Source organism: Ixodes scapularis, unplaced genomic scaffold (assembly GCF_016920785.2).
Source record: "Ixodes scapularis isolate PalLabHiFi unplaced genomic scaffold, ASM1692078v2 PGA_scaffold2__306_contigs__length_199485367, whole genome shotgun sequence".
Taxonomy (NCBI): domain Eukaryota; kingdom Metazoa; phylum Arthropoda; class Arachnida; order Ixodida; family Ixodidae; genus Ixodes; species Ixodes scapularis.
This window is the reverse complement of record NW_024609857.1, coordinates 6,535,493-6,562,102: the sequence shown is the minus strand read 5'-3', so window position 1 is coordinate 6,562,102 and position 26,610 is coordinate 6,535,493. Positions and strand designations below refer to the sequence as shown.

The following is a 26,610-nucleotide window of genomic DNA, read 5'->3' as shown; positions in this document are numbered from 1 at the left end:
CAAAATATGGGTAATCTGCGCCAAGCCTGCGCCAAAACACCAATTTTTGTAGTCTTTCAAAACCGAGACTAAACTGAGTACCGTGATTGAGCGTGCACGAGCTAGGTAGCGCAAGCGGCCGCCCAACAAAAAGTACCCTGTATCAATCGTCCATCCGGTCTTCCAAGTTTTTCCAGCCACCTCTCGTTTCACGCTCTCGTCGTTCATGTGTCTCGTCTCGCATCTTTTTAAAAACAATTTCAATGATAGACGCGGGCGTGTGTTGACGCTTCAGTGCTTCAGTCGTTGTACAAAGCGCTCCAAGTACATTTTTGACCCTGACTCGCGATGTCTTGTTTTGACCTGACTCGCTCAGGTTCTTTTTTTTTTCTGTGTGTTTAGCTTGTACCTCGCCTGCCGGCCTGGCAAGCACTTGCCGCTGGACTGTTTTTTGTCGTGTGCCGGACAATTACATTTTGCATACAATTTTGGGAACCAGTAGGCGACGCAGCGGAGTGGCATGGTGTCTGTTTCGATCGAACAGCCATCTCCGCTCGCGCGACGAAGCTCGTGCAAATGCAAGCCTGCCGAAGTTGCCCTGATGTGCATGCGAACATGACTGCATGACAGAGGCACGAGCCAAGACGCTTGCAACCCATTGTTTTACGTTTGCTTACTTTTGACAAAAATCTGGCACGTCGGGAACCAGTAAAACGGTGGCAGGCGGTTTTTCGGAAATGCTCGGCAATGGCCACAGCACTGTTCACTTGTGGAATGTCTCAATGTCTCTTTGGAGACATTGAGAGTGGGAATTCATTACTAGCCAAAGGCAAAGCGAGGCTTGCAGCAGCCTTGTAGAAAGTTTCGAAACTCGAAAAGAAATGCACCCGCTAGTCTTAATGCACTTTTGTCTTGTGTACAATTTCGCATTGCAGTGCAGTAGTTACGTGTTTCATCAGTCGGAGACAGCTTTCATTTATTATATTATATAACTGAGGTAGTCAACCTAATGCTGTGATATTTACTAATAAGCTGGTTATTTTCAAATAAATTTTAATATGTGCAGTTTGGTTCTTATTTATCTATAGAAGGATTTAACTGAAGCATTGCAAATTGTGTCATGTCATTGGCATTTCAATTACATGTTGAAACACTCCCAGGTGGTCGAACTTGATCATAATTTGTTTATTGCGGCGAGCGAAGTGTCCTTCGTTCGTCCAGCACTTAAAACATATGTTTATTTTTTAAGAATATCTGCTCCAAAGGCCACTTTTGCTGCTCCAAAACACAGTTTTCGCTGCTGCAAAAGGTGCTCCAAAACGGCTTAGGCCAATCACATCGCTGACATTGCGACCTTGCGGTGTGGTTGGTTTAAAAATGAAATATTCCTTATTTCGGACGGGTGTCCTGTCCTCACCACGCTGTTCTGGCGTGGAGACTTGGATCTCGAAGTTCTGAACTCGGACAAACGCTCCTGGCGGTGTTCGCCATGACCGCAATTTCGCTTAGAGAAAAAATTAAACTTTTGATGTGACCATGATTTTTTACTTTTAGTATCTGTCACCAGATCTAGAACTTGCGGGCATGCGACGAAAATAGGCACGCCTGCTGGTGTGCTTATGCCACAGGGCTGCTGTTTGCAGGCGATGACGTAGTGCTTCCATCTAATATTTGCTTAGCACTTTCGTCAATGGTTCCAACAATTTACTCCCCATCTGGGTTTTTATGTCGACTCTACTGGGCAGTCTGGTCGCTAATGCGCTTTTGGTAACAGGTCAGGCTACCGCAAGTGTCTTTTCTGCTCGAGAAGTAACTGTTTCTGCTAGTGGCTCCTTTGTAATGGAGCAAAGGCGTTGGGAGTTCCACGTTACTGACGGTTTTGGTGCTCCTTTCTGCCTGGCCAGGGTGCTCCGGTGGCCCCCGTGGGCCAGTGGGGTGCCATGGGAGGAGGCATGATGCTCAGCTCGGGGGGCTTTGCCCAGCCCCAGGCCCCGATGATGCCACAGCAGGCCTACCAGGTGGGTGGAAGAAGCCTTGATTCGTTGGATTACTTCTTTGTTGCAGTTATGGAGGATGTCAAAGAATGCTCTCCACCATCCTTCATATTTTTTTTGGTTGTTAGCATTCATCATAATCGTCGTCTGACCCCTCCCGATATTAGGGCGAGAAATTTTTTGCACCAACACAGAGTGCATAGCGGCTGTAACGACACCCATCCAAGCTGCTCCACTGGTGCAGCGGTGGATCAGATTATAGAGCAAGTGATCCGGGGCTTTATTCCTTGCGACAGACAGACAATTGTAGACTCGGAAGTGTTCCGTGCTTTGTCCGGCTGCACGTTCTCGTTGACTGAATTGGGGTTGTCTTGCCTTGCAGATGGGGTCTATGCGGCCCATGGGCCAGCCCCTGGTGGGTGGCCCTGCGATGGGTCAGCCCATGGGGGGCCTCTTTCCCCAGGCTGGCATGGCGCCCCAGGCGGGGGGCATGCCCCATGCGGTCAATGACCCCTTTGGGGCCCTCTGAAGGGCTCAGGTGAGGGCTGCCAGCCACATTTCCACGCAACATTTCGTATTACCATGGTCACTGGAACTTTTCTTTTACAATTGTATAGAAAAAAAAAAAATTAAGTAGGCAATAGTTTTTGTAGCCCCGAATACGTCCGCGGTCATACTTAGTGTTCTGTTGTCAACAGAGCCACTCACCATGCTTGTGCATTTTGCCAGCAACAAAGAACTAAGCATTAATGCAGAATGTGACTGGACACCGTTCATCAACATGGCGGCACCCAGCTTACCAGAAGGGAAACACCTGTAAAAGCAACGAGCAGTTTAAAAGTGTGGAAGGTTTATGCCGCTACATTAGTAGTGGTAGCACAGTGCTAGCTCCTTTCTCCTTGGAGGATCCGAGTCAAGGTACCAGCCCACAGACCTCCAGTTGGCAATTTTGTATACTGGTCGAGGTGCCCGTAATTTGACCGAGGCCTCTTGCGTTAAAGGAACTGAAATTCTGGTTGCTGATTGAAAAATCCCCGGGTTGTCTAAATTAATTTTCGGTATTTTGGTGGGGCATGCCAGACACCTCTTAATGGTTTGGCACATATGGAACGTAACCCCTTCCCCCAAAGCTTGCAAGTATTCCTCTTTAAAGGGATGGTGAACCGAAATTTGGATTTCAAAAAACAATGCAGGACTGGTAGGTGGGACGTTAGAATTCCTACAACACCATCCATAAGGTGATATCTCGAATGGACGGCCGTAATTTGGGGAAAAAAGGTCGCGATTTAACGATGCCGAGGCGCGTGACGTCGACATACCTCATTTCCTCCTCTCCGCTTCGCCACCTCAAGGCGGCGAGACGGAGAAGCCACGAGGCAGTTTCCTCTCCTCAGCTTTTTTTGGAGAAACAAGACGTCAACATATCCGTCCAATGCACCCTTTCTTTTTTTTAGAAAAATATGTCATCCGTTCGAGATGTCACTGTACGAACAATGTTTTGGTGTTTGTAGCGTCCCGTTGCACGCTTCTGCCGCCGTGTTTTGTGGAATCCAGACTTTGGTCCAGCATCCCTTTAAGGCATAGTAGTTGTCTTATCACTCCATTGTTGATGCCAGCGTTTGGTATTGTTACGGGAGTTTGGTGGATTAATGCGCCACCCTCTTAGGTCTGCATCCCGGTGAAGAGCAACTCCGTCAAGCGAGGCCTGGGGTTGGAGCGGTGCCTGTCCACCACCCGGAGTGCAGTTCCCTTCCCAGCAGAGCGCCACCCATCGATTGCCGCCATGGCGCAACATTTTTCTCTCTGCGTGTGCTCTTCATCTGGGGGCCTCCTCCCGTGCGTCTTTTCACCGTGCGTGTGCGTCTTATCTGTTGTTTCTGAACCCCAGAGAGAGAAGAGGAACTCGCTTTCTTCGTTGTACATGTTAGGAGGTGTATGTGATGCGGGAAGGTTCCAAGAACGTGCGGGCTGTAATCCCAAAGTTTGGACTCGGTTGCGGTGGGAAGGGTCTTTTTTTATTTCTCGCGAAATAAATGCGGCACGTCTGGTCCGGTTTGTTAGGAGGGCCGCCAAGACCGGGCGTGCCCCCGACAGATCTGGAGCCACCTTTTTTTTTTTCTCGAGTCCAACTCTGCTTTCCACACCTCGCAATCGTCGGAGACAAAAAAAAAAAAAAAAAAAAAAAGATTGGCTTGCACATTGGCTAGTCACATAGCTTCGAGACATCACTGTTAGAAACTTGGAGACGATTGACCGCGAAGGGCCATCAAGAATCAATGTGTCGAGAGGCGAGGCGGTGGTTTGGCGAGTTTCGGTGGAGAGTTGTGTGCTTTGCTTCCCGTAAAAGGCTTTTTTTTATTTGTTGTTTCTTAAGAAACAGTGACAATTTTTTTTTTTTTCCCACAGTATTGTGTTGTTTTCTAGAGTGCTTCCTTTCCCTGGGACGAAGGTAGTTATTTATGCGCGGCGCATGTGAAAGCACACGCCGCGGTACGATGTAGTACGACTCCCTCGAATAACTTGTTGTGTACAGTTTTTCCAGTTTTGCGTGCGTGCGTCTGCATTCGCTGTATAGAGGGAGTTTGTGGGTGTACATATCGTGCGACGGGATTGCCCAAAGGCGCGGTTGATTTATGTCTGTAAATTTCAGTCGCGTACGTTTTTGTCTATTGTTCAGACATTGCTTTACCTCCCCAACCTCCACCCCAGCCGGTATATATGAATATATATATTAAATATACAATACATTCCATATGTTGTTGAATGTTCTTTTCTTTTTTTTTTTATGTTTGGTAGACCCTTGCTAAAAGTCCTATAGGAGATTTCTGAGATTAAGAGGATGTGTTTGAAGAGGCCATAGTAGTTTACAATAAGGGGGCTGGAATGTGTCGGAATGTATTGTGTGTACGTACTATTTAAGGAACCAGTATAACGCAATAGGCAGTGTCCGTGGCTACTGCCCTCCGCATGAATGCCCGTGCAACTCTAAGCGCGCTGTCCCACTGCTGTACACTTGTCTGCATTTTCAGAGTATTCTCATCTTGAGCCTCCCCGCGAGGGAGTCGAGGGCTTTGCCACCCCCCCCCACTCGTATTTAGAACTGCAGAATATTTTTTGTATGCCCCGTTACGGGCATTTGTTGTTGGCTTTAACTTTTTTCTTTCGTTTCACGTGTACCGTCGTAGACAGCAGTGTGCTCTTTGAATTCCGTTGCGTAAGGTCCAAACCGACGCTTTCTCGGGAAAAGGCTGTTTAGGAAGTTAGGCACTTTGCTGTGATGTATTTGTGGAGCAAAGCCAAATAAACTTGTTGCCTTATTACAGTTGTGTGTTCCGGATCATTATACATAGTTAAAGCGCTTATTGTGTAGGCTTCACTGAATGTAACAGTTTTTGCATGTGTTATTTGTAAAGGTAGAACAGGAAAAGTGCTGAGAAATTGTGAATTCGTTGCATAATCCCTTAGTAATGCTTGAAAGGCTGGGTAAATTTGATACCAGCCAATACCCTTTCGAAGTAAAATACAAAAAATATCTAGTTTGGGCTAAGTGTTGTGCAAAGTTAAGTTTCCTCCCCGACACCGCCCTCGAATATTTCTTTTCCTCCGCTCACCAGGTGGTCGGTGCATACCACGTGACCAAATTTGCTGCCGCAGTTCACGGCCGTGCTGCCGCAGCCAATGTTACTAGAACAACTCAGTTGGAAAACTGCCAAAGATCCTGCTCTGAAAAAGTAGCACCAACCCATAGTCGAACAGAGCTAATGGCGATCGCAACGCCGCCATTTCTTCCGCAGCGGCCACTCGGGGAACTGCAAGGCTGCTTGTATTGGTTTGGGCATATCGCGTTCGATAGCGTCTGTTGCAACTGTTCTATTTTGGCTTTAATTGGCCATTCCGGCGCCGAAGCATGTACGGTGGAAGGGGTTTCTGGAATGCCAACCCCCGTCTCCCAAGCGGACGTGCCGCAATTCACGACCGAAGTTAGGATGCAGCCAGGTCAGGAAACGCTACCTGAAATCACTAGTCGGACAAGGTTGTATAAAAACAATATTAATCATGCCTCAAATCCTTGTAAACTAAAGATTTTAGAAAACATCGCACACCTCTTTTGTACTAATTTCCAATAAAAGTTTCTAAGAGTTTTTATGCAAGAACATGCTTCCTAAAAGTTTGTGGTGACCACACTAAAGAAAAGATTGAGCTGCCATCTTGGTATTGTGAGCCTGGGAGTTGCAGTACTCTACTCTGGGAACATTCGGCAACTCTAGCAGTAGCCATATAAAACAATTCGGGTTTCAACTCGTCGCTAAATGGTGGTGCTGTTATCGTATTTAGCTCTGTCTTGCTGGATGCCAGTGGCCCATTCTAAAGTGGTCAGTTTCCCACCAGAGTTTCTAGCAACGTTGGCTGCAGCACATACTCCTAATACCTGCATTTGCCTCTTTAGGTGACGTGGAATATTCAACCTCATTATCTAGGAGGGGATGGCCATGCTAAAAAAGTGGCATTGTCTGCTGCGAGTGAAAATAGAGAAGGGTCTTGGCCTCCATGAAGAGGAGGTTCAAGTTGCTTTTCCATATGCTGGAGCTTTAGATGTACCGAATTGGGGTCCTTCGGTAATGCCTCTATTCCCCCTACTTTGTTTCGCAATCTATTGAGCCCTGGCACACTTCCAGTTCACATTTTCAAAGTTTTTACTCCATTCTTTTACAAGACTGAACCAAGTCCGACAATGCTATAAGAGGCCATTTCCAGAAGATAGCGTATATATTTGATTGCGCAAATGCTGCAAAACCCGCCATCTAGTTCAAAACCGGAAGTAGTTTGGGGCTATTTCCACGCTGGCACCTCCATGTGTCAACTGATGCAAGAAAGAGTGAGTAAGAGACATAGCCACAAAGGCCAGGTTTGGCCCTGCCTTTGCTATATCTAGCTTGGTGGCAGTGCGCTACGTATATTAGCACAGAGTGATAGCAAGACCACCTGTGGGCTTCCACCCATTGGAATGGTTTAGATGTAGGACCAATTTGAGTGGAGAATATTTACTTATTAAAACTTGCAAAGTTATTGCCATAGTTATCACCACGAACTGTGGAGGAACTTAGTTTATGGCTCCGTGGCAAACTCTATTAAAATACAATTGCAGGCAAGCTTCAGGCAAGGAGTGCCAACAAAACCCCAAGTATAATCTAGAAGGGTCGTATTCATTTGTTGCCCATCCCGATGGATCGTCGCAAAATGTGCAATGCCCTAAGCAATGCCGAAAAGAGCAGATGATGGAGGCGGCTTCGGAGACAACGCACTCTAAAAAAAGGCAAGGGCAGGTGTGCAACCGCGCTGTTTCAAGACCCACATTTTGTTTCACTTTAAATCTGACCGCAGCCAACGCTACAATTCGACGGAGCTAGCCAAACAAGCGGCGCCTAAAGTGAGTCGTCATGGGCGCTCGTTTTCTCGTAGGTTTGCCATCATCTGCTAAGCCATAGCGCGCAGGAAAATATCGAGGACCACGGCGACTTCACCGTGTACAATTAGTTTGGTTGGTGATGCAAACGCACAAGAAAAATGAGCACAGCGATGATGGGAGCTGCTCAACTGGCTCCATCAGATGGCTGTAGTCGGAGAAAGTGGAACGGACGTCGAGGCCATAGCGGCCATAGTGCTTGTGGCGCAGACTGACCACGAGTGCTGGGTCGGCATCCGGCTGGGAGAACATGCCAACTAGATGTCGGATATCTGTGTCCTGGCTCTGGTCTGCTATCTAGGTCCTCTTCAGCGTCTGCAGATGCTGCGGACGTTGCAGGAGCATGCAGGACCTAGGCATTTAAATTTGCGCATGGCCTCTTGAAATTTTTGCAACTGGTTTGTTCAAGTAACTCCTGTACTTGCAGACCTTCACTGTAAATTGCCGAGTCTCGTCTTGTTCATAACCATACATCAGACATTACCGTTTCGGTTCCTATCCCCAAATGCCCGTAATGCTGCCTACAAAAGCCTTTTGAAAGTCTGTGTTTAGTATCTTTTGTTTCATGGTCTCAAAGTCTGTCCCTACTTTGTGCAGTCCTTGCCACAACATGGGTATGATTAGGAGCACCATTATTATATGCTTTGGACGCGACGTCGGTCACCATTCATTCGTGGGCTGTGGCTGAACTTCACGTGTTTGAGAAACTTGTTGCTTCATCCCAAACCAGTGAATGCAGTCAACAACATTTTTCGTTTTTTTTTGTTTTTTTTTTGCTGCAGTTGCTACCTTTGACTGCGAAGTAAAGATACCCGCACAAAGTTTGCTGGTCAAGTTTCAATTAGCTGCTGTGATTTCAGTGGCTCATTACAATAGCTCATTTATTTACAGTTCCCAAAACTGAACACACAAAAACATATCTTTTAAAGTTTATTATTTATGGGACATTCAATATATATATATATATATATTAGTCACTCTTGTGAAAAAAAGCAAGAAAATATCTTAAGAAAATTCATCAAGTCTTATACCTACATGTATCTTACATATAGTACTAATTGCACCAAGGCAGGAAGAGCATATAGTATGTTTACCTGAATCATTAGAGAGGCATAGCGCAACATTAGGCCGTCGTTGTCTCATACATTCACCAAATCCACGAGCTCGGCGTGCCGACAGCTGTGCTCACTCCCACGGTTAGTTTAATGGCACAGTTCTACGCACCCGCATGATCACCGCATTGCTAGTAAACTGTTTGTAACCGTAAAACAAGAATGACGTTAGCAGCACGACCAAAGAACCATTTTGTGCACATCCACGATGAAGGCCAAGTTAAAAAATAAAACCCGCGGCACAGAGTTCATTGGGTCACTTCGGCGAAACAGCCGTCGCACACTCTGACTGGCTTCTTTGAAGACGGAATGGTGGCAGATCTTGCAGAACACTCGTTGCAGAAGATGTTGCCACAGTTTCGACAGTGGTGCTGCAGGAGAGAAGAACAACTATTCAGAGAAATCGCAAAAAAATAAATTCAGAGAAACAGGTTAAGAAAAGTTTTCGAGGGGAAGGAAGGCTGGGGAGGGGGAAGTAAACAATGCTTGAGGGGAGAGAAGGAAACCTCCTCTCTCAAGCGTTCCGGCGCATATGCACTCTTTCCAGTGCATGTATGCTCGGAAAGAAAACAAATTTGTTTGAAGTACTTTATTAAGAAAATACTACTTTCACAAACTTTAGGTTGCATAGAGACAAAAATGAAAATATTCTTCTAATTCAGCAATAGAACTTATATTTACATCAATCAGACAGCAATGTAGCAGCCAAATTCAATTATAAGAAACTAAGACTATAGGATAATTAAGTCATGATATGACTCCTTAAGCATATACTGTGCATAGGTACTTATGCAATGTATGTGCGTGTGACTTTATTATTCTGTGTAAATAGCACTTTTTTTAACTTTTAAGGGGAGACACTACCTTGAATTGCACTTTTTTTTAAAAAATATTCATATCCAGAATTGCAGAGTTTTGGCATGTATGGATAACAAGGAACACTCTCACAAAGTCTTGTCAATGTGCATTGACAAATAATGTCAAAAATAATTATCCTTTGTATGTTGGTGAGGTGTGCTGCACTGCGTAGCACTCGTCATCCACAAGTGAAAATAACTGAAATCAATATCAGTATATCAGAAGAAGTTTGAGGAAGACATCACGTACACTGCTGGAAAAAATTTCTGACATTTAACAAGCAAAAAGAAATTTTTAAAATGTTATCTTGAAACTTCAAGGGCATTTATCTCAGCTTCACTTTTTAGTGTCAAATATCAGTTCAGGGAAGCTATCATTTCATAATCAAATTATGCGTGCAGATATATTTTGGTTTTTCTATATCAAAATTTTCTGGAGAACACGACTGTGAACTTACTTTCTGCATTTTTCTGCTCTTTTGTTATGAAAAGTTTATATTACTTTTAATCAAATGTACACCCAAAAAAAATTTTTTTCATATTTTTTTTTTGTGAATAAATTTTATAATTTTTGAAATTTCTTTTCATAGTCGTCTAAAGCAAGTATTCTGCTGTATGTTCCAGCAAAAAAAGTGGCCATTTTCATTACCCTTTCTAAACGATAGCTTTCCTCAGCAGATACACTTTTTTATTATGAACTTTTATGTAACTCATCATGGGATACATTTATAGGGTTGATCGAGCCCCACCCCTGCCCGTTTCGATCTGGATCAGGGTGTAAGATAGACAGGTGGGGAAACGAGAGCCAAATGAGCGACCAAATTGTGTCCCCCTCGGGTTTCTCTTTTTCTGTGGCGCCATCTATGTGGAGCACCGCGAACTCTCACTCTGGGTGGGCGACCGGTGGCGACCGGCTAAACTGACGGAAATAATTTGTCATGGATTTTCAATGGAAGACTGTCGTGCTCTCGGTTTGTTTTGTGCATTCTCCCAAAGAATTCCATGCAAATCCGATTTCTATTTTTTTCCTCTCGCCGCAGCGCCATCTGTCGCAAGTCGGGGGTACCCGCAAGCAGACGAGTACACAATCCGGTCACGGCGCTGCGGTAGACTTCTATGGGCCGTTTCCCCACCTGTCTATCTTACACCCTGATCTGGATGAGCATCGTACCGGCGTGCGGTCGTGTATCACTACTGCGTGATGCACGTTAAAGACCCCAGGCTAGCGGCTGTACCGCACTGGCTAAATTTCTCATCTACAGCTGGGAGACTCGTCGCCCCTGTGAGGCAGACCAAGTTCTAGGCTGTATAAACACACACACAACCCAATTTTTTTTATAGGGTTGAAAATTTCCACGGCATCCTTGTCCAGTGCTATGAGTACACCCTGCAAATTTCATGCAAATAAGACAAACGGTTCAAAAGTTAGCCTTCCGGAGTAGTGTTCCCCCTTAAGTGTAGTGCAGTGATTTATTTAGGTGACAGCTGAAAACTCTATAGTGAATGAACACTAATTATTCCTAGTTCAAAGGAGTAGCAGGTGCAGCTAAAGTGGCAGCTAATGTATTTTTTTAATTATTTTTTTAGTTATTAAAAAAACTTGAGCTGGAAGTAAGCATCTACACTTGGGCACTGTGATTGTTTTGTAAAACTGCCCAAAAAAAGCAACAGTGTCTGTGCTCCAAAGTTAAGAATAAATGGTGAGAAAGTGACCTTTCTGATGGTGACTGTGAACTGCTTCTGGCAGCCGGTGCAGTGGGCCACCTGAGAGTCGTCTGCCCACTTGCGTCCCTGGTACTTGGCATTGTCCATCTGCGGCCAACGATCGCGCAACGTTCACTCTTTCCAGTTTTTCAGTGACGGGATCAAGAGCAGTGACCTTCGAGTTTTAATTCAGGGGTGGAACGGCTGCGCCATTTGCGCCATTTTGCGCCAGACGCATGTGTCTGCGCCATCGTGCGCCATGTTGCTGAAACTGCGCCAGAGCCAATACCTCACGCCATTATGCGCCAGATTACAAAACGTGCGCCAAAATCTCTTTATTTTGACTTGGTTTCGGTTTTATTGACTCGATTGGCAACAATGAGCGTGGTTAGCCTGGTCGGCTTTACAATCCTTTCTTTTGTTTATTCTCTCTGTGTATCCCGAGTCGGAAGCGCGCGAAAAAACTCTGATTATAAGCGCTACACCACCTGCGACTGGATTGTTATTCTTCAACCATAAGCAGTTAAGCAAGTCGGCTGAGGTGAGGTCGAGTCGTTAAGCGTGAGATTGCCTGAGGTTCTGCGGCCCGGGATCCGGCACCCTGACGTCAGCTAGTTGAAAAAAATGAGCAAATTATTTCTTTTAGTACCTACTTCATTGTTAGAAGTTGGAACCGCATTCTCCCAAGATAAATCATGATTTGATAGAACTGAAATGCGGTCCGATCCGAAACCTTGTCGGTCAGCAGCTCTTACGCGAGTGGTATATCTACTCGGCGTACATTAACCTTGCTCCTGCTTATCACTTCAAATACAATAACTTCGTTAATCGTAGTCTGCTGCTTCGATATCGAGTTGCACAACTTGAAATTTGTTGCTCTGTTCCTCCGTGCAACTGCACGTTCGTTGCTTACGGATGCCACGTGGTTCGCACATATAATCACTATGTCGAGCGCGTGTGGGTTGTGCGATAAGCAGTGCTGGTTTGCACTTTTAGCAGCTGAAAGCCACTCAGATATTATCAAGGACGCTATCTCTAGAAACATAGGATACTTGCGTTTTGATTCTCATTAAGGCTCACAGTTTCAAGTTTTCGCATCTGTTATACTGTTATCCCATCCTACCTAGGTCCCAAACCACTCATGTTCATTTGTGCTGCTAGGCACGATTGAAATTGCTCCCGTGCGTGTCTAAGACACAAGCTGAAGTGCAATGAAAACTGATCCGACCTGCTCCTAGCCTGCTCCAGAACGTAGTTTTTAGCTGCTCCCAACCTGCTCCAAAACAGCTGTTTCAGCTGCTCCCGTGGCTGCTCCCAAGTACATTTTATGAGTTCCACCCCTGTAATTAGATCCTGGGAAATGCACATTCAAAAGTTGCCCCAGTGACAAAAATAATGCCCATTCAAATAATAAAGTATGGAAAAATTGTCGACGTTTCCACAATATGCTTTGTTTAAAAGCTACATGTGTTTTGCTAGATGTGCAAACTTGAGGAACCTGCACAGAACCTTGGGGTTGGCTTCCCTTATCGGAAGATTACAGCTGAAAAAATCTGAATTTTATCAGAAGCTTGCTTCTCCAAGACTGGTGGCACCTGTTCGCTCTGCCGACGGCTAGCTCCCGGTTAGCAGGGCGTAAATTTTCTCCACTTTGGGAGCTTCCCTTAAAATTCATTACATCAAGTGCATAAACCTTACAGGGAACGGTCGTGGAAATTTGGGAGCTCGGGTAACCACCGAGGGGACTCTGGGGAATTTCTGGGCTCCCAGGAACCTATTTGGAAAACATGCGTACACCTGCAAGCAGTGGAGCCTGCTCGTAGAATTCGTGGAGTACGCGTAATTGCTGCCCCAGCAGTGTACTGCAAACTGGAGTAGTTTGCATATGCACTGCAGACTCTTGGTCGCATCGCGACAGCCCGCTGGATAGCTTTTGCTCGAGCCATTTGGCTTGTATTGCTGGCAAGAACCTAGCTCTGGAGCCACGATGCAAAGAGAGAAGAGAATTGGAATTGCGACCTGCAGGGCCTGGTTTTCTCGGCCGAGTTCGTGGAGGGCGGCCACAGAGTCGTCCAGCTTCTTGCGGAGATCGGCCGTGGTTGCACGCAAGGTGTCCACCTCAGCCTCACTCCTCAGGCACCTGAACACAAAGGGAAAAACAAACACAAGCGTGTCATGTCTTTGCTTCGGATCGCTCGCAACGTGCAGGTGTACAGTCCAGTCGCGGCTCACCTGTCCAACAGTGCCCGCCTCTCGTCCAGCGTGTTCTCCAGCTTCGCCTCCAATTCTGCGCAAGGTAAACGCGTAAAGTAAATGGAATCTTCCCACAGCATCACTCCGGACGTTAGTTGTGACAAGCTCGTATTGCTGGCATGTGAAGGCATTCGTAGTATGACCATATTTATTTATTTTAGTTATTTTTTTCGGGTACTCCACAGTGCCCGTGAAGCCGTTATAGTGGGGGAGAAGCAATTGAGTAAATGATGTCGCAGCACATCCAAGAAGGCACGCACCGCCTACACCAAAACGCAGATCTCAAAAACAAAGAACACTTTGAAACATGCTTATGCACCAAATCAAAAATATGCAAAATAGAATAGTACATATGAAGGGTTAAAGACTGACAAACGATTGAAAAAATCGCGGGTACTCTTTTTTCCGTAAGGACGGCGGTACATAAAATTCTGTAGGAATATCGCAACAATATTGGGCAATATTGGGGATGCGTTTTCCTTTCTTCTTACGCCCAATTAAGTCCAATGCGGTTTCCCAATTGGGGCGAGCGGGAGATGGGGTCCCTCACCGAGTTTGTCCCCGGAGATTCCGTCGAGCTTGGCCTCGGCCGCCTCGCGCTTGGTGCGCTCGCTGGCCAGGTCTCCCCGGAAGGTGTCCAGGTTGTCGGAGAGTGCGGTGAGCCGCGCCTCGTAGCGCGCCTTCTCGCTCTCCCATTCCACGCCCTGCTGCTTGCACTTTCGACGCTCCTCGTCCTGGAAATGAGGGAACAACAAAAGCGGGTGCCGCGCGTTTGCACGAGAAAATCTCTAGCGTTTTCTGCGGAACACCGAAACGTGGCGCACGACAGGTGTAGGAAAGCGCTCCTCGTGGGGTTCACTTAGACTGCAGCTTAGGAAGATTTTTGTTTTCCGTCCTACAAACGAGTTTGAGATTGTTTTGTCCGCAGCTACAAACTTGCCAATCGTACTGGCCACTAAACTGCGCAAGTTAAAAAAATTACATTTAGTAATTAGTTTAATAATTAGAATTTTTTTTGCAATCGTTCGCCTCGTTTTTCGCTTACTTTTTTGCAAACGGCTGCCTCAACTGACAATTTGTTCCAGAAAACAATTTTTTTTCCCTGAACCACTCTATTTTAGAAATCTTGAAAGCCTTCACTGAAACACCGCGCCCTAAAAAGCGGTCCCTCGATTTCCGCCCGACGACGTGATAGATGCGTTGTGCTGTTGCCAGCCCCGATCCTGGCTGTGTCGGAGCGGCGGTTCCAAGCACAGTACCGGTACTTAAATCAAACTCGGCGGTTTTACGTGCCAAATCAACGACGGACATCTGGCACACCCCAACGAAGGACTGAGGATCACCTGGGGATCTTTTGACGTGCAACAGAAACCTAGGTTTCACGTCGCCTTCTCCGCAATAAGCCTCCATCGGATTGCGGGCAACTCTGCTGGGATTCGAACCCGCCACCCGGGGATCCGTAGGCCGGCACTTTGCCTTGGACCCACCGAGAACTGCAGGTTGGGCTAGTTGGTTCTGATTCATACTGAGGCTTTAATACCCTTGTTACACGGGCACAATTAACTGCAGTTACGCTAAGCCACAGATAGCGCACAATACTTGCGGACAACATTCTGCGGCTATGCAGTCAAAGCTATGGGCGAACGTGCCCTCGAGCATCTTGAGCATCTATCGAAGCAGTGCGCTCGCGCTCTTCACTTCTTCTGATATAGCTGTCAGAGAGTATAGTGCGGTATCTGTGGTGCTGCGAAACAGCAGTTAAGTTGAGTTAACCGCGGTTAAGTGTGCCCGTGTAACAGGGGTATAAACCAACAAACACGGACACAAAAAGTATGCCTTGTCCCGTGTTGCCTCTCACTTTTTGTCCCAGTGTTTTTTTTTGGTGTAGAACCTCAGTTTCGGTTGAAATGACACCTTGTTTTACGTTGCCTCTCACTTTTTGTCCCCGTGTTTTTTGTCGTAAAACCTCAGATTTTAATTGAAAGCATGCCTCGTCACATGTTTCCTCTCCCTTTTTGATCCTCATCTTTTTTTTTTTTTAGGTAAAACTTTGGTATGTATAATAAAAAAAAGACACAAACAGAGTGATGCCCGGGGGACGAACGAGACGCTCCTGTCCCTTCACCTACCAACGCGAGCTTGAACTGGGCGGCCTTGTCTTGGGAGGTGCTCAGCTGCGCCTGTAGCTGTTCCCGGGTGGCCCTCAGCTCCTCCTGGGTGGACGCCCTCTCGGCGGCAAGCTCGCCCAGCCGGGTGTCCATCTGGGCCTGTTGGGCCGCCAGCTGCTCCTGGGCCTCCCCTTTCACCCGCACCAGCTCCTGCTCACCGCGGGAGACAAGCACAGACGGACCGGGAGCTTGAAGGGCGTGCGTACACTCCGGACGACCTTGGTGTCTGTCTGAATGCAATGCCCGAGTCCACTGGCTCTCAAACTTTTTCTAGCTCTGGAACCCCTATCTGGATCGACTGAAAATCCAGGAACCCATGCTGGTCCCAGCACTGGTGTAATGAAGTGGCGTGAAAGCCTACAGACCTCCCCTCCCCCCAAAACAAATACAGAAAAATCTTCCTGGCTACGCCACTGCCGCATTCAATTGCTCTGGCAGCCGGCTTGCTCTAGGCATTTGTTCGCAGTCGGTAACCAACTGCCTACTGTCAGGTACCAATCTTGGCAGGAGGTAGCAGAAAGAGTTGATCCTGAGGAGACCTGTTAGTGACCCCAGACTGTTTCGATACCCAGAATGCTACGAAGCTTTGCAATCCCAGTGTTGCCATGAAAGTTCCCCAGTCATTTAGTGTAGCGAGGAAGGCTGCGCAGACATTGGAAAAGCTTCCGATCGCGCGGTACCTTGGCGGCAGCTATTGCATCCTCTTCGAGCTGCGTCCTGAGCTCGCGGAACCGGGCTTCGAGTTCCGACCGCTTCTTTTCTTCCAGCCTGAGTGTCTCCTCCCGCTCTTGGACCTCATCTTGAAGCGCCGCCTGAAATTAGAGACGTTTTCAGGATGACTTGGGGACAAAGCAAAAACACCCCAACCAATGAGCGGAGGAATGGTGCAGTTCTACAGATACGAAAGCTACTTTCCACTTGATTTTCCGCTAAATTGTAATGGTTCAAGTGCATCTATGACCAGTGTGAATTGTGTCTTTACTTCATACCCTCGATTTCTGCCTGGGGATGTCACAATTGCGTAATTCTGCAGTTTGCCACAATCCTGCCAGATGTCGTGGCAGAGAAGATAGCTGTGGCCAACGCCCTTTCTAATGCAGCTCACTCTGCAGCTAGTCAGTCGGCAAAAACTGTAGCTCTCGTGCATTAGGACAGCCACAATGCCTGCATTGGCTCGTCTTGTTCTCCCATTTTTGTGCGACAGTCCCAAGCAGCACAGAGTTGGCCAGTCATCGGCCAATGGCTGGCGATGGTCCTTGGCCAAGTGGCCAGACAGTGGCCAAAGACTGGCCGGTGACTGGCCTTTATCTGGCCATTGGCCACTGGCCATCAGCCATCAGCCAAGCATTGGCCAATGAATGGCCACTCTCTGGCCACTGGCAAAAAGACCATCGCCAAATCCGTGCTGCTTGGGGTTGTCACGTTGAAATATGATGTACAGTTGGGCGACAGAAACTTAGGTAAATAGTTGAAGCCTAGCTACAGTAAAAGAGTAGAGCCAAGGGAAAATTAGAATTATTGGCAGGAACCCCTTGTAATCTAGCGCCTTCCAGTCGGCCAATAAAGTGAGTTACTATTTTGGCCCAGTTCAGCTACGTCAAAATTCAAAACACGTCGGCCACTATGAAAAGACGGTTTATTCGCCTCGAGACTTAGACTGAATTTAGGGGAAGCGTGTTCTTGTTTACCCATCGTTCTCTATGAGACACATGGTGATTCTATCTGTCCCCAATGCGGGTGGAGACAAAGCATCCACACTAATGGCAAAGAACACGCACAAGAGTACAGAGCACGAGCGCTTAGCAATCGGTTCCAGTTGCTCCAAGTATGTGTAAAACAAAGCATAGTTTAGCTTTTCACCACATCTGCCGTGCCGATCGAATCTTGAGGCGAATACAACCAACCGCCAAGATCACAATAACTCGTAGCATTATCCCGTAGCTCCTGTGACATATCCTTTTTTGCCAAAACTGAAGCACGAGTGATTTACGACCCTAGACGCCCCGGTCGGAGATGTGTTTTAGGCACCGGATCTGAGCAGCAGCTCTAGCTGCCAGGTCTGCACTCTTGAAATCTTACCTTCGCATCGGAGAGGGTGTTATTCTCGTTCCTTAGGCTAGTTGCCTCGAGGTCGAAGGCCATCAGCTTGTCAGAGAGTTCCTGCTTGACCTGCAATGTGGCAGACGGGTCTAAAAGAGTGAGCATGAGCTAAATGCGAGGCCACACATACTCGTAATTTAATTTCATCCGAAAACTATCAAGAAATGTTACGGTCATTGAGTCAATGTTCAGCACCTGATTAAGGCTTTCGAGTGCGGACCCCAGTTCTGCCTCCGTAGCACGGCTGGAGGCAAGCTCTTCTCTGAGGGACTTGGCCTCTTCGTCCAATCGCGCAATGCGTGACCCGAGGTCGCCAAGTTGATTCTCCGCCGTGGCCAGCTGAGCTTCCAAGTCCTGCACGGCACCGGACGACACAAGGGCAGGCACAATGTCAATCGACAAAATTATACTCCGCCCATCGTTTCCACGAGATGACAAGACTGCCTCGCAGTGTCAACAAATACTCACGTCGATCAAGTGGCAGGTCCACCGGGGTTTGTTTTGTTCAAGAAATACATACTAGAGTGTGTTACACAATGACAAACTTGCACCTGAAGCCTGGCTCATTTGCACAAGGTGCATTTCCTGCAACTAAAACGACGGCAGTGCGAGAACCATCGGTAAAACTGCGCAGCTCACACCATGCAGCTATCAATAAAAGGAACAACCGCGAGAAACAATAGCGAGCCCCGGAGATGTGCGCCCATCTTTTCTAGCTGCATGCTGCATTCCTTTGACTCTGTCGTTGCTGTCGTCTCAATTGCTGTGGAAGCAACCAATGGCAAATGCCTGAACTAGCGCTTAAAGAGGTACAGAGCACAACGATCGCCGGAGTTTAGCGATTTTCCTTTACAATTTATAAATGGTGCTCACCAGAACTTTTAGAGCGATCAACATTCTCAAACGAGGCAACTACTCGGGCAGAAAATTTTTTAAATCGTCTTAAGGGGGGACGTAGGGCTTTAGAGTAATTTTTTTATTTATAAAAAAATACTTATCATATTATGCACTGATATAACAGATCTCGCACCTATTCCAAATATACAATCAGATATTGAATAGCTTTACTAGAACCCGAGTTATGGGAGATCAGTTTAATTTGATTAGGTCATTAGAGAAAAACTATTCGTAACTAATCAAAATTTTGAGTGCAACTGCATTCACAAGGGTGTAAATTGTGCGGTGATGCTGTTTTAGATCTCACCTGAGAGGGTTATGTTACCAAAAAAAGATGATTGTAATTATAGAATTATTTAAGAAAGTAATTAATTGGATAGAACTCTTAAGTTGGAAAACTATAAAAATAGCATCACCGCACAGCTCCATTCTTCCTGATTAAAATGGCACCAAACATATTAATTTTGCCAAAGACAAACTTCAGAAAACGCCTGTAGGGCATCGGTACTTGCGAAAAAAGTGTGAAGAGAGAAAAAGCCCTTGAAGTATGTGTATTCCTACTGAATGTTAATAGAAAATGAAGACTTCATATTTTTCTTTCATATTTAAAAATTAGATAGAGCAATAATATTTTGCACAGAGCTGAGTGGGTATGTCTAAACATCAGAAAAGGCATTTTCTGAAAAATGACTTTTGCCAACTTTTTAGCATTTAAAGACCAGCCTCCCCCCTTAAGACTTTACTATTGGTAAACAACAAGGAACCATGTCACGCTGCACAGATTCTCTGCCTTTTAAACGGAGAAACACCCCACACTGCTTTGCGTCGTTGCAACAGAAATTAAAAATTTCAATTTCGAAACGAAAAAAAAAAAATTGCGGTGGCTTAGCTCAACTATGCCAGGATATACGTAGCGTGAGCTTATGCGCACAAAATGAGAGGCGCTATCAAGCGGCTCTGGTGCAGCGTCAGATTTGGCTACTGCACAATGGAGGTGCACAGCTGGGCACGCGGCAGCGCCAGTGCATCTGCCGCGGCTATGACGTCACTCCTCTGGAATGCGCAGACCGGCAAGGCACGTGCAGCGGCGACTCCGGTGCGCCAGCTGTGCGCCGTGCGACGTCACTGCTCCTCGCGCATGCGCAGCAAGGCTCTTTGGGAGCCACGCAAAACTACTCAACCTCAGCCAGTGTAGCTCACGCTACAAAACTGTCTGCCCGAATGACGCCATCGCTTGGAAGAGCTCACCTTGCGCTCTGCTGTGAGCCGCGCAACCTGTGCGGCGGTTTGCTCCAGGTCGCTCTGGAAGCGCACTGCCTCCTCCCTGGAGGCCGAGAGGGAGTCCCGCAGCTCCCTGGCCTCTGCATCGAGCGCGTCCCGGCTCGACTGCAAAGAGCCCCGCTCCTCCACCAGCAGCTGCCCCTTCTCCCTCTCCCTCGCCAGGTCGCTCTCGAGCCGCTGCTTCTCGGTGCCCAGCTGTTGGACCTTGGAACAGAGGCAGCCAAAGGGGCTGGAACTGCGCAGCACTACTACACACAACTACCACTCTGGCATACCCAATGCTCGTGGGAAAACATGCTCCGCTTTTATTTCTTCCGTTCATTAACGACATTATAGATGGCATCGATGGAAACAAACTTTTTTGCGGATGACTGCATTATTTATCGTGATATTTCGTGCCAAGATGACCAAACATTACCAAACAGGTCTCTAAGAAGCTGGCAAATTGATGCAATGGCTAACAAATGACTCTAAACACACAAAAAATTGTTTGTATGTGCCTGACTAAAAAGAAAAAAATGTTCTAGATTATTCTTACAAGCTAAATGGTATAAACTTGTGTAGAGTCACTGAATATGAGTATGTAGGTGTCGTGATAACTTCAGATCTAAACTGGAACGCACATATAAAATATGTGACATGTAAAGCTCTTATCAAATTATTCTTATCAAATTTTTTTGTTTTTAAAAAGAATGTTAAAACACTCAAGTCATGAAACCAAACTGTTAGCATATACTACACTGGCTGGTGCAACCAGTAGTAGAATATGCAATCATAGCCTGGTTCCCTCATGCACAAAACAATATCAATATCCTTAAAAATGTTCAGAGGAAAGCAATAAGATTTATATACCGCAAATATGTACGGTTTCATTCACCCACTGAGTTGCTTAAAGGATCCCGTGTTTTGACCACTGCTAATCGTGCACTAAATTCAAAGTTACTAAAAAGCATTTGCCTAGTTGTGGCCTTAGCCACATTTAAGTGTGACCGAGGTCAGACTCAACTTTAAGGGTGCCCAAATGGCATCCTAAACTGCAGTTACTTTTAAGCATGATTAGCAGTTACTGCCAACTATACCTTACTTATTCACACGTTACATGAGCAGCTTTAAATTCTTGTATTTCTTTTTAAACAACACTTTCAAGATGGACAAAAACAAGTAGCATGTGGACTTTTCTCAGTCAAGAACAACAAGACACAAATATGCAGTTATCCAATATTCATTTCATAATAATACTTTCAGGCACTCTTTTTTTTTCCTTCTGCCATAAGAGATTGGAACAGCCTTGACACTCATTTCTTTAGCTTTAGAAGTGCAGATTCGTTCATTAATGCTCTTGAACAGCACCTCCTTAGTCAATTTATAAGCTAACTGAATATTTAAGAAAGTGACCATTTTGACTATTACATTGTTTTTGCACACCTCAAAATCATGTTTATATGTACCTTTGCCTGTCATAATCCCCCAAGGAAATTTACAGCATTCTGAGATTCTGAAATAGATGAATAAATTTTCTATGTGCAACTCGTCAAGTCCAATTGTGTCGACTAAGACGCAGCTAAAATAGCTAATACGGTAACATCTTTTTATAGTAAAAGGTAGGAGTGTTCCAATATAAAAGTTTCTGAATATGAATTGAATATGAATAATGCAAAAAATTGACTTGGAATATTGAACTGAATATTAACAATGTTCTATCCAAATTCAAACATTTTTAATCTTAATTCAGTGATGTACAGTTAATTTTTTTGTTGAGAAAAACACTTTCTTTTTGCCGACCACCTGTACAATAAAAAAGCCACTAAAGTCTCTAATAAAAAAACTTTTCCGAAAAAAAAAAAAGTTATTATATATAGCAAAGTTCAATAGTATATGAATAATCCTCAAGAACAAATCAAGCACAATGCCATTCCTTGTGCCAAGAAGAAGCAGGCTGTAAACTCAAAGGAAATAAAACAGGAAGAGTGCCGGCTTCATTACCATGAAAACTAAAAAAGAGAATAAGTAGTACCTGGAGCTGCAAAGAAGCAAACTTCTCCTGCAAGAGAACAAACAGTAGAACTTAGAAAGACACGTAAAATGTGACAGGATTCAGTTGTCATAATTCAGCTAGTTTCAGGGTAAGACGGCTTGCCTGACTGGAGCTCAGAGAATGCTGCAGTTGCGCGAGCTGCTCCTTCAGATCTGCCGACTCCGCATCTGCACGGCTCTTGCAGTCGGCGAGGCTCGACTCCAGTTCCGCCTGAAAGTGGATCCACGGTCAGTTCCCTATTCTTCTCCCTTCTTGACTTCATTCACGTTCCATGTGGCTCCTAGTCATACCAGATTTAAATGAGCGGTGCAACAATTTTAATGTTGAAATAATTTGCAGCTCATATTTTTAATATTGTTTATCTTGGCAGAAGTGAGAGAAAAGGCGCCACATTCCCGGACACACTGCGATTTCGCTGCATAATCGAGATGGAAAAAACACAGTTTCTTCTGATCTGCAGTTACATGTAACAGTCATTAGAACTATGGTGGCGCTCTCAATCATGAGTCAACAAAACCATTTTCTCTCCGTTGCTAGCCTCGCTATCTTTCGTGCGGCAAACCGTTTTTTGTCTCAGTCGCTTGCCGTGACCACAATGGCAGTTGCCACTCTGAGCACAAAGGGCCGAACGCTGACACAGCTCTCGTATCCAATGGACCATGGGAGTTACTGCCCAAGCAATGGCGCACTAGAATAATTGATGCTGCGGCTACTAGGTGGCGCCCACTTTTGAAAAGGGTCTACTCCTTGTTAACAGCCGTCGACAATGCTGAATGCGTAGTTTGTCATGCAAACGAGAACCAGAGCGTCCGCACCTTCTGTCGGGTGAGGCTCTCCAGCGTGCTCGCCAGGTTCTCCTCCGCGGCCTTGAGCTCCGCCTGCGACAACTGCAGGGACGCCTGCAGCGCTTTCCCCCGCTCCGTCTCGGCAAGCAGCTAAGGGCGGCGGAAGGCAGCCGTTGCAATTGGACGGCCCTCTCGTAAGGTGACGCAACAAAGGTCCACTCACAGTTTCCTCGAGGTGTTTCTTCTCGGCTTCCAGCTTCTCCAGTAGCTGCTTCTGCTGCTCTTCTCTCTGATACAGACAAACAGTTTTGCTCTAACTCACTTTCAACTGTTTCAGAGAATGTAACTTTGTTTACTGCTTGATTGTATTCAATGCAAAAAAGGCACCCATATTTGACTGGTCCCGGCACAGAATACTTCGAGGTGACTTCCAAAACAATAGTAGTCAAACCGCTCTATAGCAAAGCCAGTTTTTCAGAAAGATAAATGGTCACTACATCAGCATCTTCACTATACTTATTACATACAATTGGTACTTCAATACCTATACTAGCATTACAAGCATACTTCAACTTTGCTTCACTATATCCAAATCTTATCCTTATAAAATCAGTGTTTGCAATAGACACATCTTACTCTATATAGATAAGATAGTCATGTGAGAATAGTGGATTTTCAGTTCAAAGCCAATTTAAAGCAAAAAGTGGTGTTGGCCAAATATTTTGTAATTGAATATAAAATAGTCTTTTCAGCCTTTGACTACTGCAACGAGCTTAAACGAAAACCCAGCTGAACTTGCAAAAGATTTAGCCAAGCTTGCACTTGTCCATTTAAAACTAAGCTAATTTATTGACTATATAAGCTGTATTTATTGACTGCGGCCTCTGAACATTCAATGCCTACATTGGGATGGCAAGTAATTGATGTATTTGACATAAAAGTTGTACTTGTACAATGCCCAGGTATACCTAATCAAGGGGATTTTTAAATATTCTTGCTATACGCAAATATCTTTTCTTCATTCAATCAGATATGACTAACACAGGTTGTCAGGGCATCTCTGCATACACTCATGCATATCAGTTTAACTTTGAAAATTTGACAGGAACGTAGATATCAACATTCACAAAGTTTGCGTTTCTTTTTAAATACACCAAACGCGCATGTGCATCATCCCGCTTTGGAAATGAGTTTACGTCCTAAGCACACAACTGTGATATTTCTATGTTTTGAAGTGTTGATCGCACTTCTTACACAGCACCGGTGCACTGCGGAAAAGCCACAACCAAGAAAGCAAGCTCCGCGGGTGTTGCTTTTCCGCAGTGCTCCGGTGCTCGGTAAGAAGCGCGTTCAACGGGGCTCATTTGCCGCGATCAACACTCCGAAAAATACAAATATCGCAGTTCTTCTCGAGGCGAATATCGAACAGCGTTCTATTCAAAACGACTATTAGAAAATTCGAATATCCCCACAACACTAAATTAAAATACTATTCCAGTAGGCATTGGTGCTGGTGGATTTGGCCTGGTGGCCCAACTTGAGAATCTAATTTTGCGACTTTTTGTGCCAAATTAAAAAAAATGTTTGAACGGGCATGCTGCATCCTACAAATGTGTTACGCGACAACCTTTAATATAATTATTCATCATTTTCAAAAGAGAAGAGAACAGTAAACCCAAGTCATGGCACAATATGGGTCGTGACACTGTAAGATTACCGAGTGAAAAGAGAGTGCTTGCTCCAACTGACTGAGTCTTGCAATATAAAAATTTCACCAGATTATCAAATTATTTTTTTAATAGACTATACCTGAGGCATAAGAAAGTATCTGACTTTTAAAAGACTTCACAGGCTTTTCATCAACTTTCCTACCACAACAAACTTAAAAAGGAACATAGGGATGGTTGATGTTTGCCGAAGAACGTCGGCTGCCACCCCCATGAAAAAAATCTCCACAGGGGGTTCCTTTTCCAGTCCTTCCTCCCAACTTCGACTGTCTTTGTGTTTAGGCTTGTTTTCAACATACTAAATATATAAGACGCCAAGGACAGATGAGGACATGAGGGAGACGGGACAGTGCTGTCCCGTCTTTTTCATGTCCTCATCCGTCCTTTGCACTTGAAATATTTAGTATGTTTAGTATCATTTGGATTAATCTCAAAACTGTCAGCTTCGTGTCCCAAGCAAAGGCACTCCCGAGCTCACCTTGTTCGCACTTGTTCGCGCCTCTGCAAGTCGCTTGTTGGCCTCCTCCACCTTGAGCTGGAGCGTCTGCTTCTCTGCCGTCATGGTGGCCAAGGCCTGGCACTTGGCCCCCAGCTTGTCTTCCAGTGACGCACTCTTGGACTCCGCCCTGGCGACGCGCTGCTTTTCTTCCGCAAGCCCGGACTCCAGGTCCGAACACTCGCCCCGCTTGGAGTGCAGCTCGCTCGTTAGCTGACCATAAACAACCGGTCTATTAGCCAATCAATCGAGCAAGTACTCAATCATTGAGTTTATGATTCAATGATCTCTACTGCGTGTGGACAGCAGAGGTTGGCTGACTGCCAAGGTACTTGATTGCACTTTGAGAACTTGATTGTATACTTGGTCGATTAGCCAGCCAATTGAGTGAGCACTCAATCGGCAAGTTCACGACTGGACTAACGCCAAAAATTGGCTGCCTGCCAAGGTATCCGATCGCAGTTTGACAGGTGAAAGGAAAAAAGACCCTACAGTCAAAGACCAAAGACTCAACAGTCCAAAACAGCCTTTTCTGTCCCTTTTTCTCCCCACAAACCATTTTACTGAAAGAGGGTGAGAGGCAAGAGGGAAAGAACTTCCCCACACTTTCCTCCTCACTCGGTTGAGATAAATGGGAGAAAGGGCCAGATAGAGCCCACTGAATAAGTGTGTTGCTCGATGCTTTCACTTTCTATCATGTTTTGTTGTTTTTATTTTTGCTCAAATATGTATTGTATGAATAACAACCGGAAGTCTAAAATAATATGACAAGGGCTCTCGTGCATGGGAGTCGTCAAGGTGAAAGAAACTGCAAAGTTTTCAGGCTTCATCGCCCTTTACGCAATCAGGAACCCCCCGATCAGGGGGCTCATCACTGAATCAAAATCTTTTGCTTATCGCCATCATATTGAGTGTACTCTCAACATTCCTTGAATGGAATGCTCACTGGGTTCTACCTTGCAGATGCACTAAGCAAATACCGTTTGTCCGTTTTGTCTCGCACACACCCATGCATCGTGCAGCTTACTGCAGGACAGCTATGCTCGCACGTTTTTCATTAGGAAAGTCAAGTCAGTGTCAATCTAATGCGTGAACACAGTCTCAAGCAAGTCAATCTAAAGACACTTAAAAAAAACACTAAACTTAGGGAAAAAAAATGTTTTTTCCCACCTAATTGGCACAGGCATGTCTCAAAACAAATGTTTGTTGAAAAAAAATATTTTCCTGCCCAATATTTATGCTACAATACAAACTTTTCGATTCATGGTCAAAACTGAAATTGTACCCCTGTGGGATGATGATAATAGCATCTGTACCCAACTGCTGTGCACTCTGAGGTCCAACAAACTCAAGAGCACGCAGCAGTTGGGTACCAATGCTGAGTGCAAAATTAGATGGCGTATTATTTGGTAAAAATATTAAAGGATAAGTTTACATGAGTAAACAATGAAAAATAGGTATATGGGCTATGCCTAGCTCATATTCTGAAACCATCAAATGGGCCACTCTGGCATTCGTTTTGGCAAATTGAAGAAAGTAAAATGTAAGCCAAATTTATTTTATGTTCCTTCCATTTATATTTTTGTTATATGTTAAGTGCTGCCACAGTGGCCCACAACAGCATTTGATGATTCTTGTGAAAAGAAGACTTAGCCAAACATTTGTTAATAGAAAAAATGTGTTTTGTTTCTGGCTTAGGTGAGCTTCAATTTTTATACTTCCAAAAAATAAGTATAGCACCTGTGGTCACCTCAGTGG

General features: G+C 45.4%; 2 protein-coding genes across 5 annotated transcripts in view; one reads left to right on the top strand and one right to left on the bottom strand.

Moving 5' to 3' along the window:
• Positions 1-5,295, top strand: part of LOC8053772 (phosphatidylinositol-binding clathrin assembly protein LAP) — a 44,676-nt gene extending 39,381 nt beyond the window's left edge. For all 4 annotated transcript variants that reach the window (XM_040219106.2, XM_040219108.3, XM_040219105.3 and 1 more), the window contains 3 exons: positions 1,884-1,997; positions 2,356-2,511; positions 3,640-5,295. In XM_040219106.2, the coding sequence (XP_040075040.1) occupies positions 1,884-1,997; positions 2,356-2,502 (261 nt within the window). In that variant the 3' untranslated portion in view covers positions 2,503-2,511; positions 3,640-5,295. The remainder of the gene's footprint in view (positions 1-1,883; positions 1,998-2,355; positions 2,512-3,639) is intronic.
• A 3,059-nt stretch (positions 5,296-8,354) lies between these two features.
• LOC8053775 (early endosome antigen 1) overlaps positions 8,355-26,610 on the bottom strand; it is a 39,335-nt gene continuing 21,079 nt past the window's right edge. Inside the window, exons 23-37 of the mRNA XM_040219109.1 lie at positions 24,835-25,065; positions 22,853-22,918; positions 22,660-22,779; positions 21,947-22,054; positions 21,824-21,850; positions 19,777-20,013; positions 17,827-17,985; positions 17,611-17,700; positions 16,212-16,343; positions 15,493-15,681; positions 13,914-14,097; positions 13,343-13,397; positions 13,130-13,250; positions 11,120-11,218; positions 8,355-8,920 (exon numbers count right to left, since the gene is read on the bottom strand). Coding sequence (XP_040075043.1) covers positions 8,798-8,920; positions 11,120-11,218; positions 13,130-13,250; positions 13,343-13,397; positions 13,914-14,097; positions 15,493-15,681; positions 16,212-16,343; positions 17,611-17,700; positions 17,827-17,985; positions 19,777-20,013; positions 21,824-21,850; positions 21,947-22,054; positions 22,660-22,779; positions 22,853-22,918; positions 24,835-25,065 — 1,941 coding nt within the window. The 3' untranslated portion in view covers positions 8,355-8,797. The remainder of the gene's footprint in view (positions 8,921-11,119; positions 11,219-13,129; positions 13,251-13,342; positions 13,398-13,913; positions 14,098-15,492; positions 15,682-16,211; positions 16,344-17,610; positions 17,701-17,826; positions 17,986-19,776; positions 20,014-21,823; positions 21,851-21,946; positions 22,055-22,659; positions 22,780-22,852; positions 22,919-24,834; positions 25,066-26,610) is intronic.